We start from the raw sequence: 18058 nt of genomic DNA, 5'->3' as shown, positions 1-18058 counted from the left end.
ATTCTATTTACCAAAAATTGGGAGAGTTACATAAACATTAGCAAACCTTTTTTTTAAAAAAGGAGCTCAATGAGGAACAAGGAAAGATGCTCAGGTTTAGAGGTGAGCCTGGCTTTTAGGCAAGTGTGAGGAGCAGCATTAGTTTTAGATGAAGCACAAAATTCTCATGCTCTCATTTTGAAAGTGAGGAGGAGCTTCTCCAATGAGTCAAGTGGTAACAGATTCCTGGGCTTTCACCCAGGATCCAAGACAAGAGGAAAGACTTTGTCTTGAGATCCAAAAAATATGTACCCAACATGGCTACCCTACAGGGGAGACACAACTATGACAGTATTAATGGATACCAAGGAAGATGATGGCATTTATATGGCTTTAAAGGTGGCAAAGTACTTTGGATACATGATCATGTTTGATCCGTGAGGTAGGAGCTATCAGGATCCAGAGTAACTCTGCTGGTCAGAGGGCAACGCTGGGGCCTTCTCCCTGCTCTAGTGAGCTACACATCCCTATGGATGAGGCTGGAGCCAGGGGAACTTAGTCCCCGCATACAAGTTAAGCAGCCCTTGTCTCCTTAGGCCCCGAGCTGCCTGAGGTTGTGTAGCTCAGCTGCCTCATCACCTCCGAAGTCTTGAGCGAGATTTCCACACACATCGACCTCCCCACGGCGGGCAGCTGCCCTGCCAGTGCTTTCTTGGCTTCATGGGTGACCTCTGGGATGTCCTTGATGGCCAAGTTGAACTGCAAAAAGAATGGGATCATTTTTCTTGTTAAAGCCTCAGGGACTCTTCCTCAAAGGAGCAGGCAGACATGTCAAATAAGTTTCGCTGCTACAGTCAGGGAGCAGACATTTTCTCTTTGCATTAAGTGGAAGCCCCACTAAAGCCTCCCTCTCTTCTCTTCATCCAAACCTCCTTTGTCTTCAGCTACAAGAAGCCAAGAACCAAAGCCAAGACTAGAGCACCAGAGCGGAGCGGGCTTTGCTTTGCTCAGCCAGTGGCCCCAGATCCCGGCTCACTGAGCCTGCAGAGCATCTGTACTGTACTGAAGAATACTTTCAGACTACTTTTTGTGGAAAGAGATCACACAATCTCATAAATAATAATAACAATAAAAAGGCTTTACCCAGTCAGATCCTGTTGGGGAAGATGAGGAACGAGTACAAATCTTCTCTCCCAGACGTGCCTGGACTATCACTTGGACTGTCTGCAGAGACAAATAAAAACCCCAAAGGTGCCTGCTTAAAGCTTTTAAAGGTCTTTACATAACAATCTGGCTCCTGCTAAGACAGGTGTTAGTAGGCCAAGCTAAACTGAGAAAGGGATGACTAGCACACAGAAGGCCCAAGGACAGAAGGGAGAGAATGCTGACCTGCATAAGAAAAGGGTCTAATGCCAGCCAGTGGAAATGTCCATAGTTTGCCAGTATGAAGAAAGCAACATTCTCACATGGCAGATGGAAAGCTGCATATGGTGGCTATGGTTTTCCCAAGAATACAAGCCCAATTATGGATGTGATTGCGTACTGCCATGAACTCAGGCAGTCTTGAACCAGAAAGCGCTGCAGTCACACAGGTATAACCAGATGGCAAAAGCTCCCAAACTATTTCTGAACCAGATTTCATATTGTCTGGATTGGCTGAGCACAGCAGTAATGAGAGAACTTCACATGAGAGTTCAGGAAACACACTTTGCACAGATTTCAACATTTAGTTTAAAAATCCCTATTGGCCAGGAAGTTATAACAGTGAAAAAAATGGGCAAGGCAGGGGGAGTATGTGCTTAAGGGAAGATGTCTAAAAGATGTTCATGGTTATTACTCAACACTCGTGTTCCCTCCCACCCCATGGGAACACGCTGTGCCAAGAAATGGGCCTTTACAGCCTGACATTTCTGCTGACGAACGGCCTTGTGCTGCGCGGCCCCCACTGAGCAAGTACCAGTGGGAAATTGGAAGCAACTTCCCAGCTACTCCCCCAGACCACCTCCATTTGGTTCACAAGAGACGAACTTTCGCCAATTACCCCCTCAAATGGGCAAGCCGCAAGCTGTCATGTACCGTGCATTTCAAAAGACTATACCTAAGGAGGAGAAGCCCGGAAGTGATCTCTAAGGGGTCTAGGGATAAAGGAAGAAAGAACACATCACCTACCTTCAGGGCAAAAAACTTGATGAACTTGTCCAAGTCCTTCCTGTCCTGGGAACTGAGATCAGTGTCCATGGCATACACAAATCTGAAACAGATAACACCCAACGCAGCATGACATCCATGTCTGAATATCAGTGCCATCAGGTCCCCTACGGAAAGTGCTCCGCACCAAGTGTCTGCCCGGGAAAGTGGGAGCCGAGGAACGGAGGGTTTGGATTAGCTGATGACGACAAAAAGGAAAAGCCACCCTTTATTTGTGGGAGGCAACGCCTTCCTGAGACACCTTTCCTGCAGCAGAGCCCACCAAAGAAAGGCAGTTCAACAGCAGAAACCTCCACCCTGACTGTGTTGGACCCACCATGGGCCGGGCCCATAGCCCGCTTTCCCTCTCTCTCATAAATCTACTTTGCAGAAGGATGGCCTCACACCACCCATCAATCTGGTGCACAGACGACAAGAAGACCTGGTCTTCTGTTCTCCCTGACGAAGGCGGAATGTCAAAATTTGCTAGAAATACAGACACCCTAGCCTGCCCCTTATGTTGGGTGAACCTGAGTTAAAAAGGGTTATGAGATTTCTAAAATTTGAAAGCTGAAATCTAGAAGTGTTAAATAGGAAGGTTGGGACAGTGTGCACATGATAAAGTGATGTAATCACAACAAGGGCTTCCCAGGAAGGAGAATAAACAAACGCCCTACTCCAAACTGGCTGCTATTTATTTTGTGGGTGTACAAGTCTCTGGAACCTGGTGAGATTCTGGCCTGGTTACTTAAAATCGGGATCCAGAATGTTGGGAATGCCGGCCTTTGGAGACAAGTCCACCCTACCCCCATGGAGGAGCACACACAGAGCGGTGAGGGGATTGGGGTCTGAGCCCAAATTCTGGCTCTGGTGGCTCCAGGCAGATTACTTAATCTCTCTCAGCCTCAGCTTCTTTCTCTGCAAAATAAAGATATCTGCACCCCCCCAGGTGGTAGCATGCAGAGGGGGAAGCACGTTTACAGCCCAAGAGAAACTCAAACTCTCCTCATTTATACCGATAGTTATCTATACTATAGGTGTGAGTATCAGGGTTTGTGTTTTTAAAAAGATGATAAAGCAAGAAGGCAGTTTTCACCTCACGCACTGTGATGTTGGGAGTAAGCACTGATTTTCAAGGGACATGGGGCGTGTTATTTTTCCCAAAATGTTGAGGGGTTTTATAGTTACAAGGAAGAGAAATTAGGAAGCTGTGACTTCCACATGTCCCATAAAATTACATTCAGTGGGGGCCCAAGTCTGTGCAGAATCTCTAAGGTCTATCTGGAAACCCCCCGGCTCCCAATTCCCTGGCAGGCACTTAATTTATTAGACAGTCTTTACTACAAATAGCACCTCCACCAACTCACACCTGCCCAATGCCTGGCACCCTTTGGCGGCCAAAGAGTTTTACAAGCTCATGCTCACACATGTTCCCACAGAGAGAAATCATTTAATGCAATATTCAAATGTGGCAATTGTTCGAAAGCTGGCAGTTATGTTCTATAATGGGAAATAAAGGTGAGCCTGGCAGCTAATTAAAACTACAAGGAAAAATTCAGATAGGAAGAGTGTGATGGTCTGAGATAGAACTGTACCACAATGCCAAGCTGTTTCTTAGCTAAAGTTACATTAGATTTTAAAACCAAATCAATCTAATTGATTTAAAATCAATTAGAGAAATGTTACTATGCACAAGACTCTCTGCTTAATGGTGTCCAAAGAGAAATAAAGTCTCTGCCCTCAAAGACCCGATAACTGAGGAGGAGAAAAGACCGCAGATCAATAATGACACTAAAGTGAGTGATCGTTTACTGCTAAGGTGATCAAAAAAGAGTTTGCAATTCTCAGCAGCACTTTGAAATGTCAGTTGATTATCAATGGTAGGCCAGGCCTGGATCGGGAAGCCCTGAATGCAGATGTGCTCTCAGATGAACAGGAGTGTGAGGTGGTCAGCGTGGCAGCTCACTGAGAGACGGTGTCTCCGGTGGATCAGAAGAGGGGTTTGGAGGCAATAAAACCCAAGAGACATCCTGTGACGGTCCAAGAGGCAGCATGGACCTAGGTCAGAACTCACAGGGAGCACTCAGAGCCGGAAGGTGGAGCACATGGAGGTAGTGACAAGGGCTCGAGACCCTTCCAGGGCAACAGCAAAGGAAAGGAAAGAAATGAAGACCCAAGTGATTTCAAATTATCACCTGGGGGAAGGAAGTGAAGGATATTACAGACGCGCCAGGGTATTCGACCCGAGGAAGAGCCAATTTGTGGGAAGGGAAGAACGAGGCGTGCAGTTTCAGCCACAGCCAATCAGAGGTACTGGTAGCATGTACAGGTGAAAGTGCCCATCGTGTAGTCAGACAGCAGTGAGTGAAATTTAGGGGTTTGTGGCTAGAGATACAGAGGTAGGACTCATGTGTGCTGAGGCGAGATCCAGGGCACTGGGAACAGATTAAATCACGAGGTGAGAGCCAGTGGAAATGGGACAAATGGCAGGAGCGAGACCCCTGAGGTCCCAAGAGGAGGGAAGAGAACAAACAAGTGGGGCTGAGGGGAAAAGCACTTATCGAGCCAGTTTTGTCTTAGAGAAGCATGGGAGGAGTGTTTCTGGAAGATGAAAGCTGAGACCAGGATACTGAGTCAGGAGATGACTGAGCTAGAGGGAACAGACACCGAGAAGAGACTACAAGCAGCGGAGGAATTAGTGAGGACCAAGGATGCCAGGCACAGGAATGGTTTTGTAAGGCCCAAGAGTATTCATAGGACAGAAGTTAAAGCTGGGTGAGGATCAAAATTCTCGACCTCTCTCTCTTTTTAGCTTTATCTCAGGGTTTGGAAACACCTAAAATGAGGTGGGAATCAAAGGAGAATTTCTACAGTCCTCTCCTCCCCTCCCCCCTCCTCCCCGTGCCAAATCCTATGTCATTTTTATCAAGGCCCCAGGTAAGGTAGGGGCCCCAATCAGGCTTTGTCTTACTCTCTCCTACTCCCCGCCATCTTCTTACCAACTCCCTCCCACCCTCCAATAATCAACTGTGTGCCTGAAAAAAAAATTTCTAATCTTCTATAGCTCCCACTTGCCATTCCAACCAAAGGACCCCTTCTTGATCATGGCTCCTCATTATGCCTCCTGCTAAGTCAGCTCTGAGAGGACCCAGCTGGCTTTCACTTTTCTCCTGGCAGCTGCAGCTCTTCATGGATGCATTCTCCATATTCCACTTAGGACATACGGCTCTCCCTGGGGTACAGGGAGGAGCCTGGAAAGCTGCAGGTAGGCTCCTTAGCGGATTGGGCCCAGGGGTGAGACTGAGCTTTCAGAGGTGACCCCGTTCCCTGGGGCTTTTTACATTTCTAAGGCACCACTGGGAGCCCCTATGGAAGGGCCATCCTTCCCTCTGATAGCCAATCAGCAGTCTGGAGCAAGCACAGACTGAAGGCTGGACATGGTGTCCCCTCCCCTGCTGAGCTGCTGCCTCAGGTGAAACCCGAGGTTCTTTCCTTCATCAGCGCCTCTTATTTCAAGGGTAGCATTCTCCTACCTGGGCCGGTCACAACCACACAGACATTTTCATCCTGTGTCACTCTGTTTACATCCTCCCACAAATCCTCCAAGGAGGATCTGTCCCCAACTTCCTGAAGGACTTCTGAGTCAGTGATTCCCAACTGAGGGCCCCGGGCCTTCTGAAGGGCTGTGCACTTATTATTATAAGGATCCTCAGACCACTAGCACGCTGAGCAGTCACACCGATTTATATTTAGATACATGACTTCACAAAACAAGCAAGCACAAACTAGCCTGGCTCCAGTTTGTTCTCCCCATTCACTCTCCAATAATAATAATAATAATGATAATAATAACCACAGCTCACATTTAGAAAGGACTTGAGGAATAACATCCCCCTGGACCCTCACAAGTCTGCCCAGGGGGCCCAGGACATTTACCATCTGAGGCTGGAATGACTGAAACCCTCCTGAATCCCAGTCCAGCCCTCTCCACTCTGCTCTATGTCACACCCTTCCTCACAATGCTTCCATGGCTCCTCATTACCTATCAACTCCTCTGTCTGGCAGACTTTCACATGACATCTCTAACCATACAAATGTTTCAAACTGGACTGCCTCCACAAAGGCTCTCGCCATGTTGGGAATTACTGTCCCTCCTCCTTTTTATCTTTCAGAATAGGTGGAATAAGTTCCATCCAGACCCCAACATCTTTTTTTTTTTTTTTTTTTTTTTTATCATTCAACAATTAGAGCTTCCAAGATTATAGTTTCCTTGAGGGCAGACTAGTGTAAGTTTATTTCCTTTTTTTTTTTTTTTTTTTTGTATGTTAATAGTAGATTAGGCTGAAGCACTACAAATCTAAATCTCTTTGTTTTAACAAAGTTTCTGATAAAGCACTCATACTATTCTTGTAGAAAATATGAAGAGACATGCTCTAGAATATAAGTGATAATATAATTAGATGGCTTCCAAAGCGGCTGGCTAGCAGGAATCTCAAAGTAGTTATTCGTGGTTCAAAGGTAAAGTGCGAATATCCCAGAAATGTGCTTGGCCGACACTATTTAACATTTTTCTTAATGGCTTGGATAGAAACATAGAGTCATAGTTATGACACAAAAGATCTAGATGACACTAGATGACAGGATCCAAAAAGAACTTTATGAACTCTTAGCACTGGGCTGAACTTAGTGAGATGAAATACAATAAGGATAAATGCAAAATCTTACAGTTGCATTCAAAAGGCAAATGCCTCAATATGGGAGGGAGGGAGCGGGGTAGCTTGGAAAGTAGTTTTTCTGATAAAGACCCACGGGCTTGTAAAAACTCAATGATCCTGCAGAATAATGTATCTCTGCTTTCAGAAAGGCAGAGCTCTCAAGAGTGAAGAGTGAAGAGGTGACAGTCCCTCTGTATTGTGTGCTGGCACATCACATCCTAAGCACTATATTTGGGACATCATAGAGCGTGGTATGTCACTGATCATGAGGTAAACTTTCCTGCAAAGATATGGATAAAATGGAAAATATCCATGGGAGCATAACCAGGTTCTGAGAAGCAGTGGAAGAAACTGAGACTATTTAGCCTGGAGAAGAGAAGAAAAGGCCCATGAACCTCCTCCAAGGATGATCCCCACCAGAAAGTCCCTGTAAAATAGGGATGAGGTGTGATGATGACAGAGTCCAGCCTCAGCTGGTTAGGAGCCTGAATCCTAGGTACTAAACACAGGCAGCTTGAGGAATCAACTCAGAAGCAGCACTTGGGGTTCAGGGCATTGTTGGAAGTCAGGCTTTTGCCCTCTGTATCTGAAAATCTCACTCTCTTGATCATGTGGTTAAACTTTCCTCCAAGTTCTTCAATCTCCTTTCCCTTTTCCGGATAACAAATTGACTCTATAATCTCATTTGAGATACCTATAGCCTTTAAAAAAACAATTAGGGACATAAGCTAATTACCATGTAATAATTATAGAAACATAGGAGAAAATTAGCTCTCTCCTTTATATGATTATTTTTTAAAAAATCTCACTTTTTCTGCAATGATTTCTTTAGGCTCAATACATGTGCAAGTTGTGCCACATCACAATGCTTCCACTAATGTTGTATATGTTCCTTTAAGCCTCAACCTCATCTATGTGCCCTAATTCATCACTTAACCACTTTCCAGCCTGAGAGGTTAATTAATACTGAACTTAAATTAAATAAAGTCGGTCTTGGTGCCTTTCTTCATAACAATATACATCAATAAAAAGCTCATTTCCAGTTTTGGGTGGTTATTAGTGCCCCCAAATAAAACTTTCCCTTTAGCCCCAGATTGTATCTTGATTACATCATTCTCTCGATAAACAGAAATCTCACAGGATGCCAAATCGTCAAAGGTCACGTACAGACAAACTGGATAAAAATTCCCCTTAGATTAAACATCTGAAAAAAATAAAACAGGCCATCTTTGTTTGGCTCCCATAACCTCTCCACTTCCAGCCCATTCCGATGGTTCACGGGGATGGGAAGGTGACCAGGGCTTCTCAGACCTATGCCAGGAACACAAGCATGAGAGGTTCAAGCTGGCAAGGTGCCATGGTCAGTGCTGGCACCAGACTGTGCCCACAGGCATACAGGAACAGTCTCGATAGAATTCAAAAGGGCTCATCATGAAGCCAACTGCAGGGTCATGAATTTGGGCGCCTTGCAAACTGTACTAAAGCCATCTAATGAATTATTAACTTTGCAATCAATTCTGAGGGAGCACCAATCCAGATTCAATCACAGGTTTAAGGACAGAAGTATTTCAAGGCAATAGCTGCTGCTTTAGTAGTGCATTTTAGGCCTCTTGTCACTGACTGAGGAAAAAGGATCTACTTTTACAAACAGGCAGCTTGCTACTAAGCTTTACGCTATTGTGTAAAACTATTTATTGTGAAGAGCTAACTAAAAAAAAAAAAAAAAAAAAAAAAAAAAAAAGGCTCCATTAAAAAAAAGTAATTTGTGAAAATTTCCTGTGTGTCCATATACACACATGGGGAAAAAAAAGGAAATGTGCCAAAGGAGATGTGGCCAGACCACCATGGACCACCCAGGCTCTCGGAGGCCGTGCAGCTGGCTCGTCCACAGAGAACTACCAGACTGCTGAGTTTAATCACCAGTTGAGGTGATTAAAGAGGGTCTCTGACTCCAAATCTATAGCTCTTTTCCTTGTTTTGCCACTGGCTGCTTAAAAAAAAAATCGTACAGACTTCTCAGAGTGCTCGCCTTAGTGGCGATGGTAAGTAGCTCATTAATGAAAATTTAAACATTTAATTTAGAATTGCATTAGAAAGCTTAAATGAGTTTGACATTGTGAGAGCAAAAGCAGATTCTAGGCAGACTGTCATGGGGCTGGGGGCTGCCATTATCCTGGGCAAAACATTAGGTGCCAAAGACATGAAAGCAGGACTCTGCCAGCTATGCCATACAAAGGAAGCCAAGGCCCATGCAGGGCCCTATGTGCCCAGAGCCATCAGAAGAAATGAAATCAATTTGTTGACTATAGTGAATAAGTTTTCTGAGCTGGAAATTTTATGTTTCTCCCTCAAAATACCCAAACTCCAGCACCTGTCTTTTAATTTGTGCACAGCCTGTTTTCCTGTGGGTGTGACCTTTGACAGAAGGAAATTTTCCAGCCACTGGTTCACAAGCTCATCAATTAAAAATTCCTTCCCCAATCAAACAATAGTATTTATGGAGCACAGCCCTTTGTTTATAGCAGGTGTTAAATGTCTGCTAAGTGATCCTTATGTACTCAACACTGCTAAGTGCTATGGGGGAAGTAAGTACATTGTATAACCCATGGTTCCCTAACTCACCCAGTTTGGGAGACAGAAAAGCATGAAATAGAAAATGGTGAAATCTGAGTCCAAGAGGGATTTCACTTAGTTTGAAAGAGTTCCTGGAAGCAATGGACCTGGATCAAGGCTTTAACAATGGGCGGCAGTCAGTTGGGCCAAGTGGTAGAAAGCACTGCAGTATGAGCACCAGCATGGAAAAAGGGAGGAGACAAAGCAGGTCCCCTGTTCTTTAACTTGTATCTTGCACACATGGGACAGGGGGGAAACATGTTATCTGTAGAGTTAGGAGTTAGAAAATGTTGAAAAGATCAGTTTGGTGGAAAGGACTGTGGGTGGGAGGTGGTGAAAGGACAAGGCCGGGATAGCAGCAACACAGACAGGGAATCAAGGACAGAAGCACAGAAGTCAAGGGGAGCAAGGGGACACAGGGGAGTGCTGGGCTCGCCCCAGAAGGACCTCAGCTAGTTGCTGTTGGGGTAACTGGGGGTGAGCCCTTCTACCTCAGCCTTGGTTTCCTCATCTGTAAAAGGGGACAGAAGCGCCCATCACCAGGGACTAACACATACAAAAGGGCTCGCATGACTTTCTGAGACTATGGGAAGGCAAGCTCTCAGGATTTCCATTACTGAGCCAAGCGGAGAACTCCAGAGGTCATCTACCTGAGGGTGGGGGGACCTTTTCCTGCCAAGGGCATTGGATGGTTATATGGCCACTCGAACACCATCCTAAATCATCCATATATAGAAGCTGCAGTCGGGTGCTGTGTCTCGCCTTTAGCTCACTGCCTATAGGCACCTTAGCAAATGGTTTCTGGGGCCCTCCAGTCGGACATCCCCACCCAGATCTAGTCCAACCTGCTCATTTTTACGGAGAGAGCTGGGATTTGGCCAGGGCCACACCATTCACAAAGGCATTTTTCATGGAGATGGCAACAGACAGATTCACATTTATGTCACGAGACTAGCAACAGTACCACCAATGGAAACCTCAATATGATGTGACTTTTCCCTTTGAAGATGAATACTTCTGGGCTAGCAAATCAAAAACTTCCATGGAAAGAAAGGAAACAGGACAAGTGACAAGAAAGAGGTGTCAAAGCGGAAGCTCATCTGGTTCTCTTACTAATCAGTCAGTCAGCGAACGTTAAGGTCTTACTATGAGTCTCTGTCCTCACATAATGAAAACAACCATGTACAAGACAAAAAAAAAAAAAAGTGAAAATAACTAACAGAGGGAAGGCATTCCAATGAAGGGATCAAAAAAGGCTTTTGGAACCTTTCATCTCACATCCCATAGGAGTCACTTGGCAAAGTTGGGTATACCAAGTCTAAGAACATTCAAAAAAATTTCCACTTATCCTAGCAAATAATTCTCTTGGGAATCATCACTGATCCTTTTGTTCTTCCTGCAGAAGCCTGAAGGTCATTGCTCCCCTCCTTCCCCCGAACATTTCACTGATCTACCTGGTTGTATTCTTTACAACTCTGTTCCTGGACTTCAGTTTTATTTTAAAAGACTCAGATTTCTCTTACGTGAATTAAGACGGGCCATAATAAAAGATCTATTTCTCTTTCTCTTTTTTAAACATAGATTTCTCTTTTGGAAAGCTGCCTCCAAGTCTCAGGAATGACTGGATACAATCTAAATACTGATAAGATCCATAGGTGTGAGGCTGAAACTTAATACAGAAACCATCAAATCTAACCCTTCTATTATATAGATGAGGAAATTCACATCCTGAGAGGCTAAATGACTTGCCCAAAGCCACAAAGGTACTAGGTTCCCTAAGCACTGGGTACACAGATAGAAAAGCTAGAGTAGGGGTGCCTTTTTGGATCATGGACCCTTTTGATAGTCTCATGAAGTAGTCAGTATAATAAAAATGACAATTCTACTTAAATTAGTTTACTTATTACCAAAAATTATTTTGTAGAGCTAGAAAAAATAACAAAATTCATCTGGAAGTACAACAGATCAAGGAATGAATGGGGAGAAATATCAAGAAAAGTAGCTTAACTGAAATTAATAGGGTACCTTGGGCAAGCCAGTTGGCAATTTAATTAAGTTGAAATTTTGTAATTTAACTTCATAGTTGAAGTTCTGCCCTTAGAAACAAAGATTAAGTAACCTCTTTTTTGTGTGACAACCTTGATATATTTGAAAATTTTAAAAGTTTGTTATGTTTAAGCAGAAATAAACAACGCATTGAGCCATGGCATGGAGGTCTTAAGTGAGTTAGGCTGGTGTCATGGGTCACTGAGAGGAGAGGGCCTCTGAAGGTCAAACAAGACTGCAAAGTTGGCTGTGGTAATGTCGGGGAGCTGGGGGAGGACAGAATGGAGGAGTCTACAGGAAGGCTGTTGGAACAGTCCAGTTATTCAGGGAATAAAGGCCCACAGTAGAGTAGTGGAAGTATCAGAGAGGACAAAAGGGCATGTTATAAACCTGATAGGCCTTGGCAACAAATCTGAGGTTGAGCAGAGAGAAGGAGTTGAGGATGACACCTAGTTTTGAAACTAGAGTGACTGGAAGGAAGCCAGGACCTTCCTGGCTTTGAACAGACTGAATGAATTGATTTAGCTACCTATTCATTTGGCAATGGGGGTTAAGGGACTTACCAAGGTCACACAGCTAGGGTCTTGAGACTGAAATTGAACTCGGGTCCAGCGCTCTATACTTGGACTAACTTGCTGCTCCCGGACATGCTGAATTTAGGTTTGAAATGCTCAAAAAGCTGAAGAGTCTACAAATCACCAGAAAGATCTGGGCGGAATTAGATTTGAGACTCCTCAGCAAAGAGATAATTGAATCAGTGGAGACTGATGACATCACCAAGTAAAACAACACCCAGAAGTGTCCTGGAAATTCAGAGAAAGGGTCCAGGAGAGGCCTAAAGAGGCCATTGGATGAGGGTCCTGAATGGTGGGTGTGTTGGGCAGAGAGAATCTGAATAACCTGGGGCAGGCCGGAAAAAGCTGATTGAGATCAGTCTAGCTCCACCTCCCCTTGGAGGAGAGGAAGTCAAACCCTTCCTTGGGGTCTTGGGCAGTCTCACCTTACCAGTCCTGTCAGGAATCCTGTCACAATCTTGAATGTAGGGTTACAATTTCCCTATAAAATCTAATTTTGGCCCACACCATTCTCGCTGCCCTCCTTGGCGTCAGTCTGCACTGGCACTCGGCTCCTGGTATCTCCCCCCCCCCACGCGGGGGTTCTCTCCTAACCCCACTTTTCACAGCTAACTTTTAGGGGGCCAAATCCCTTTTAGGATTTAGCCTGTCAGCTAGGGGCCCCTTTCTACCGGTAACTGTTGAGTTCCACTGAGGAACCAGTCTTTCTGTGCTCTTCCACTCTATTTCATGATTACCATTTCTATTGTACCTCTTATCTCCTCCCCTAAATAAACTTGCCTTTTGCCTAAAAGAATGGCCGTTGTGAATTCTTCACATGACCGGATCCCAGCAGTTGGTGCTAAATCAGCCACATGGGAAAGATGAGCAACTTTAGGAAGGAACAGTTTCAGAGGAAAGATGAGGTTTAGTGGCTTGTCTCCTTTCTGGCTCATCTCCTCCCCTCACGCTAATAGAGAGGAGCAGGTCCCAAAGCTCTCCCAGACTCTAGTTACTAGAGGGCATCCTAGATCATCCAAATATAGACAGTCCTGGACTCCCACAATCTCACTTAGATGTCTTGACATCAATTCAGACTGAATACATTCCCTAACAGAACTCATTGCTGATCCTTGGGTCATGGGAAATGTGATGGATTTGGAGAGTCAGGGGAAACCTTCCTCTGACTCTATCCTTATGATCCCCATGGACTGCCTGTTTCCTGTTCTGTAAAGTGTTTCGGTACCAACTGCAGCTACTTAAACAGGACTGTGGCTTTAAGGTTTACCAAACACTACAAAGTCTGTAATTATTATGGTTATTCTACGTACATATGAATAAAAGGGAAGAAATGAACATTTCCAAAGAGAAATACTCCCCAACTAGTGGCTTCCAAAAAAGATGATACTGCCCTAGGTTCAGGGAAACATGCTTTGAAGCTCTCCTCCCTCTTTCTCTGATTTGGACCCCTTTTCCCTCCCTCTGTGCCTAAGGACAGCTCTAATTTGGAAGCTTATAGCTATTTTTTCAGGGGAAACCAAGGTTAAATGAACATCATTTTGTAAAACCATCAATAGTAAAGAAGCACTTTCAAAAGCTATCTTAACACTTGAAAATCTAATCTATACACCTCTTTTCTATTAAGAATAGAATTCTTTTAATTCTATTAATTTCTATTCCCCCCTCCCCAGCTTCTAGATAACATAATCTTCCTCCAACCTCTATAACAATGTAAAACTTGAAAAGTTATGTTTTAGTGACTGATTATGATTACTTTGCCTCCTAAAGCAGGGGTGGGGAATGTCCAACCATTTAGTTGTTTTCAGTCAGGTTTGGGGGTATTCTTGGCAAAGACAATGGAGTTGTTTTGCCATTTGGCCAGTTGTTTAGCTCATTTTACAGATAAAGTATTTGAATTAAACAGGATTAAGTGACTTGCCCAGAGTCACAGAGCTTAAGTGCCTAAGGCTGCATCTGAACTCAGGTCTTCCTGATTCAAGGCCCAGTGCTCTACTCACTGTGTCCACCTTTTTGGTGGACTAACAATTCCCTTTGAAACGTGAGATCCTTAAAGGTGGAGTCATTTTATTTCTGTCAGTCCATCTACTAGGGTCTAGCACATAATAGGCACTTGTGTGCTTCTAGAGGGACAATGATGTTTCAAAATTCTGTTATGAAGGCAATTGCTTCTGTTCTGCTCAAAGACTCAGACATCTAGTTTTAAAAGGAAATTCCAAAACACACAAACATTTGGTTTGCAGACAATTCATTCTATGGTTATTGAAATTTCACACTTAAGGGCCTTATTTCAAAAGCACAGAGGACTTGGATTCAAGGTCTGTCTAATACAAACCAGGTGTGTGAAAGTCATTTCACTTTCCAGTGTTTTATACAGACAACTTCCAAAGATTAGAAATTATAACAACAGAATATATATATATGTATATATATATAACAGCTCCAGACTGCTTTACCCAACCCCTTACCCCAGCCAACCTCCTCCTCAAAAAACCCCCAAAGCTTTTCATGAAATAAGCGTAAAACTCTAAAGGTTGAAATTACAGTCATGATACCATAAAGTATTGTATTATTGTCCAGTGCATTGGCAGGGTATTCTTTACTTTGTTCTGTAAAACAATTACAGGATTATTACCAAATGTACCCATTAAGAAGATGAGAGAGGGAAAATACATGTCTGCAGAGTTAAGGATGTTTTTATTCCCTGTAAATCTTGTCTCTACTGTTCCCTGGATAAAGAACTGGCTTTCCAAACAAGAGTCATGCTGGAGGGTACAGCCCAAAGAGCTTAGTCTTTTGGTCTTTAAGTAAAACAAAACCCCTCACAAAACTTGATGATCTTATGTCAGAATATCCCTTGATTCATGGGAGCTTGGTTACTTGAATTCAAAATAATTACACTGGGGGGAAGGGGGCAACCTAAATACCTATGAAAAAAGAAATCAAAGCATAAAGTTTTGTGACTTTTATCAAACTTAAATTGGATGCGCCACTTTATTAGCCTTGCACATTTCTTCTTTCTGTAGTCACAAAACGTTAAGGAGACCATTACTTCATAACTATCTTTGTACTTATTGTAGTCCCCAAATAGAATGTCCTGGGAGAAGAACTTCATGAAAGCAGAGATTGTTCCCTTTTTATCTCCAGGGGTCAGTTAGCACACTGTCTTTCCCAGAATAAATAAGTACTTGTTTGTTGAACTGAACTTTTATTTTTTAGTTGCATGGAAAACCAGAAGAAACTGCTGTCTAAGCTATTTAGAAATGGTATGCCTCTAAGTTAACATCCCTCAGTAAGGAAGACTAGCATATGAATCATTCTAGTCTATTCTAGTCTTTTGGTCTATATACTGAGCATCCATCTCACATTCACTGTACTGTAATAACCACTTATCAATCTAACATACTGTTACAAAGGTTCTACTGTTCCAAAAGTAAAAGAGAAATGAAAAAACTCTAGTTGAATAAAAACAATATATAGACAAAAAGTGATAATGCAAAGAAGCAAATTCAGAATGAGAAATGAGATGGAGCCCAGTTCTGTCATTTGCTCCTAGATTTACCTCTGAAAAGTCACTTCACTTGTCAACAGTAAAAACAAAACAAAAAAACAAAAGGAGGAGGAAGATTGACGTACTTGACTCACTTCCAGCACTAAGTCAACTATTAGACAAGGATTTGGGGGTAGCATTTGCTAGGGATCACCGAGAGTAAAGCCTATCATCTTCGGGAATGTCTATCCCAGGAGTGGAATTACATCTGGGACAGGGACTAGCATTTGTCTTTGGATCCCTAGTCTGAAGCCAGGGGCCTGGCACCAAGGAATATTGAGAAATGTACCTGTGATTTCATGGGATTTGGATTCCCAGAGAGCAAACTCCTAACCAAAAGCAGGCCAGCCCTTTCTCTGCAAGTTCTGGTCTAAAGGAGCCGTTTAAGAGTACAGACATGTCTAAGGTCACAGAGGCAGGACTTGAAGGTGGGTCTTCCAGCTCTTCATCCAATATACCAAGATGCCTCTTCTATACGGAGAGGCACACAGGAAGTACCTAATCATCAGCTACACTGAAGGAGGTGATCTAATCAAATTTACACTGAGGTGAGGATGGTTCTACAGGTGTTTAAGATGAGGAAAGTGAGAGGTTCCGCGATTTGTTTTGTAGCTTGGAAAGGTCAGATTCGAACTGAGATCTTTTCATTCCAACTATGGCACTCTTTCCACCATTACTCTTTCAAAAATGTACAATGAACGACACCATCTTTTTTGTTTTTGGTGGAGAGGGAAATTGAAGGAACAGTCAAGAAAGGAAAAAAGGAGAAGGATCTTCCTGCTGTGAAAGGATAGGAAGGATTTCATTTCAGAATCCTCTAGCAGCTGAGTCAGCAATGTGCCAAAAAATCCTTAGTCAGCCAGCCTGCCAGCATCTCTTAAGCACTTACTATGTGTGCAATGGGCAGCGGGTAGAACACCTGGCCTGAGGCCTCTGAATTCAAATCCAGCCTTAGACCCGTACTAGTCGTATGATCCTGGGAAAGTCACTTAATCCCGTTTGCCTCAGTGTCCTAATCTGTAAAGTGGCCTGCAGGCAGAAATGGCAAAGCACTTTAGCGGAGTTGCCAAGAAAATCCAAAACTGGGTCATGGAGAGCTGGTCACAGCTGAAAACAACACGTGTGCGGCCAATCACTGAGGACATGGGAACCTAAGAGAGGCCCTTGCGCTTCAGAAGCTGATGCTTTTAACCCCTAAGGCTTAGCACTGAGGAGGGATGTCAGGTCTGAACTTCAACTTCCTTAGGAGCCAGAACGGGCGCATGAACTCCACGGCACATTACTACCTCGGCCATACGAGCCTGGGCTTTGGGCTTGGATCGCCAGCCCCCGGGGGCAGGAAGGTCTCCATTCGCCACACCCAACAGAGAGGGGACCCACACAGGCTTCCCAGCTCCTTCTCTTTCCTCTAGGACCCCACTGCCGGGGCCCCCCAGGACAAAAGCAGGAGCTGGGGGACCAGGACGGGGCTGTCCCTTTCTCCAGATTCCAGAGTCCTTCCTCGTGGTCTGATATCCACCCGCCCCCCCTCCCCCCTTCTCAGGATCCTTACGGGTGACAAAGAGGGTGACAAGTCCCCAGTTCTGTGACCCCGGAGACTGTGAAGCCATCTCCTCTGGGTCCGAGTCTGGAGAAGGGCCCCTTCCTCACCTAAGACCTACGAACACCTCAGTTTGCCTACTTGTGAGCGGGAGAGGTGGACAAGGGGATCCACGGTCTGTTTCCCAGCCTAAAGGCGGGAGGGCTGCACAGGAGACCCCTCGGGGACCTCCGTTTCCTCGAGACCGGCTCTACCTGTGGGGCTCGGGGCTCGCATTCCGGGGCCCGGGGCGCCTCCTCCGGCCTCGGGCTGTGCTCCGCCGCTGGGCGCCCGGGGCCTCCTTCTGGACGGGCCGCGGGGCTCTGCGCCTGCCTCGGCTCAGGGCCGGCCGCCCGTGCTCCTCAGCCTCCGCGCTGCGGGTCCCACAGCCTCCGACTCCGCGTCTTGTAGAGGTCTGGGTCCACTTGTCACGCGCTGCTCCGGCTCCGGCTCCAGCCCCGCGGCCTCCCGGCTCCTGACGCCGCCATCGCTACTGTTTGTTTTCATCCGCTTCGCTGGAGGAGGGGGGAGGGGAAGACACAGGAAAACCCCGGCGTCCATCCGCATCCGCACTTTCGCTTCCTGCCCCAGAGCCTCCATTCGTCCTTTTGAGGTCCGTAATCCTTCTGAAGTTCAAGCTTTTTCTGCTACAAATCTCCTGCAGCCAATGGTCAAACTTTGGACAGGGAAGAAAACGGAGAAACGATGATCATAGGGGAAATGGAAACCAGCGGCTGCGTGGAATCTGCGTAGCACAAATCAAAGACTATGGGGACCATTCGAAGCCGGCGAATGGGCGGGGCAAGGGGGAAGGAGG

The 18058-nt window shown here is 45.0% G+C and overlaps 1 protein-coding gene across 5 annotated transcripts in view; it reads right to left on the bottom strand.

Annotated features, from left to right (window-relative positions):
* ATG13 (autophagy related 13) overlaps positions 1-17587 on the bottom strand; it is a 30944-nt gene extending 13357 nt beyond the window's left edge. Inside the window, exons 1-4 of one of the 5 annotated variants that reach the window (XM_051964147.1) lie at positions 17457-17587; positions 2149-2230; positions 1123-1203; positions 619-738 (exon numbers count right to left, since the gene is read on the bottom strand). In XM_051964147.1, the coding sequence (XP_051820107.1) occupies positions 619-738; positions 1123-1203; positions 2149-2217 (270 nt within the window). In that variant the 5' untranslated portion in view covers positions 2218-2230; positions 17457-17587. Of the gene's footprint in view, positions 1-618; positions 739-1122; positions 1204-2148; positions 2231-6029; positions 7420-17456 lie in introns of those variants that run through there. The other 4 variants (XM_051964146.1, XM_051964144.1, XM_051964148.1 and 1 more) reach the window with 4 other exon arrangements.
* Between the last annotated feature and the right edge of the window lie 471 nt (positions 17588-18058).

The sequence above is a fragment of the Antechinus flavipes genome, chromosome 6 (genome assembly GCF_016432865.1).
Source record: "Antechinus flavipes isolate AdamAnt ecotype Samford, QLD, Australia chromosome 6, AdamAnt_v2, whole genome shotgun sequence".
NCBI classification, from domain to species: Eukaryota; Metazoa; Chordata; class Mammalia; order Dasyuromorphia; family Dasyuridae; genus Antechinus; species Antechinus flavipes.
This window is presented reverse-complemented; position numbering and strand designations above follow the sequence as displayed.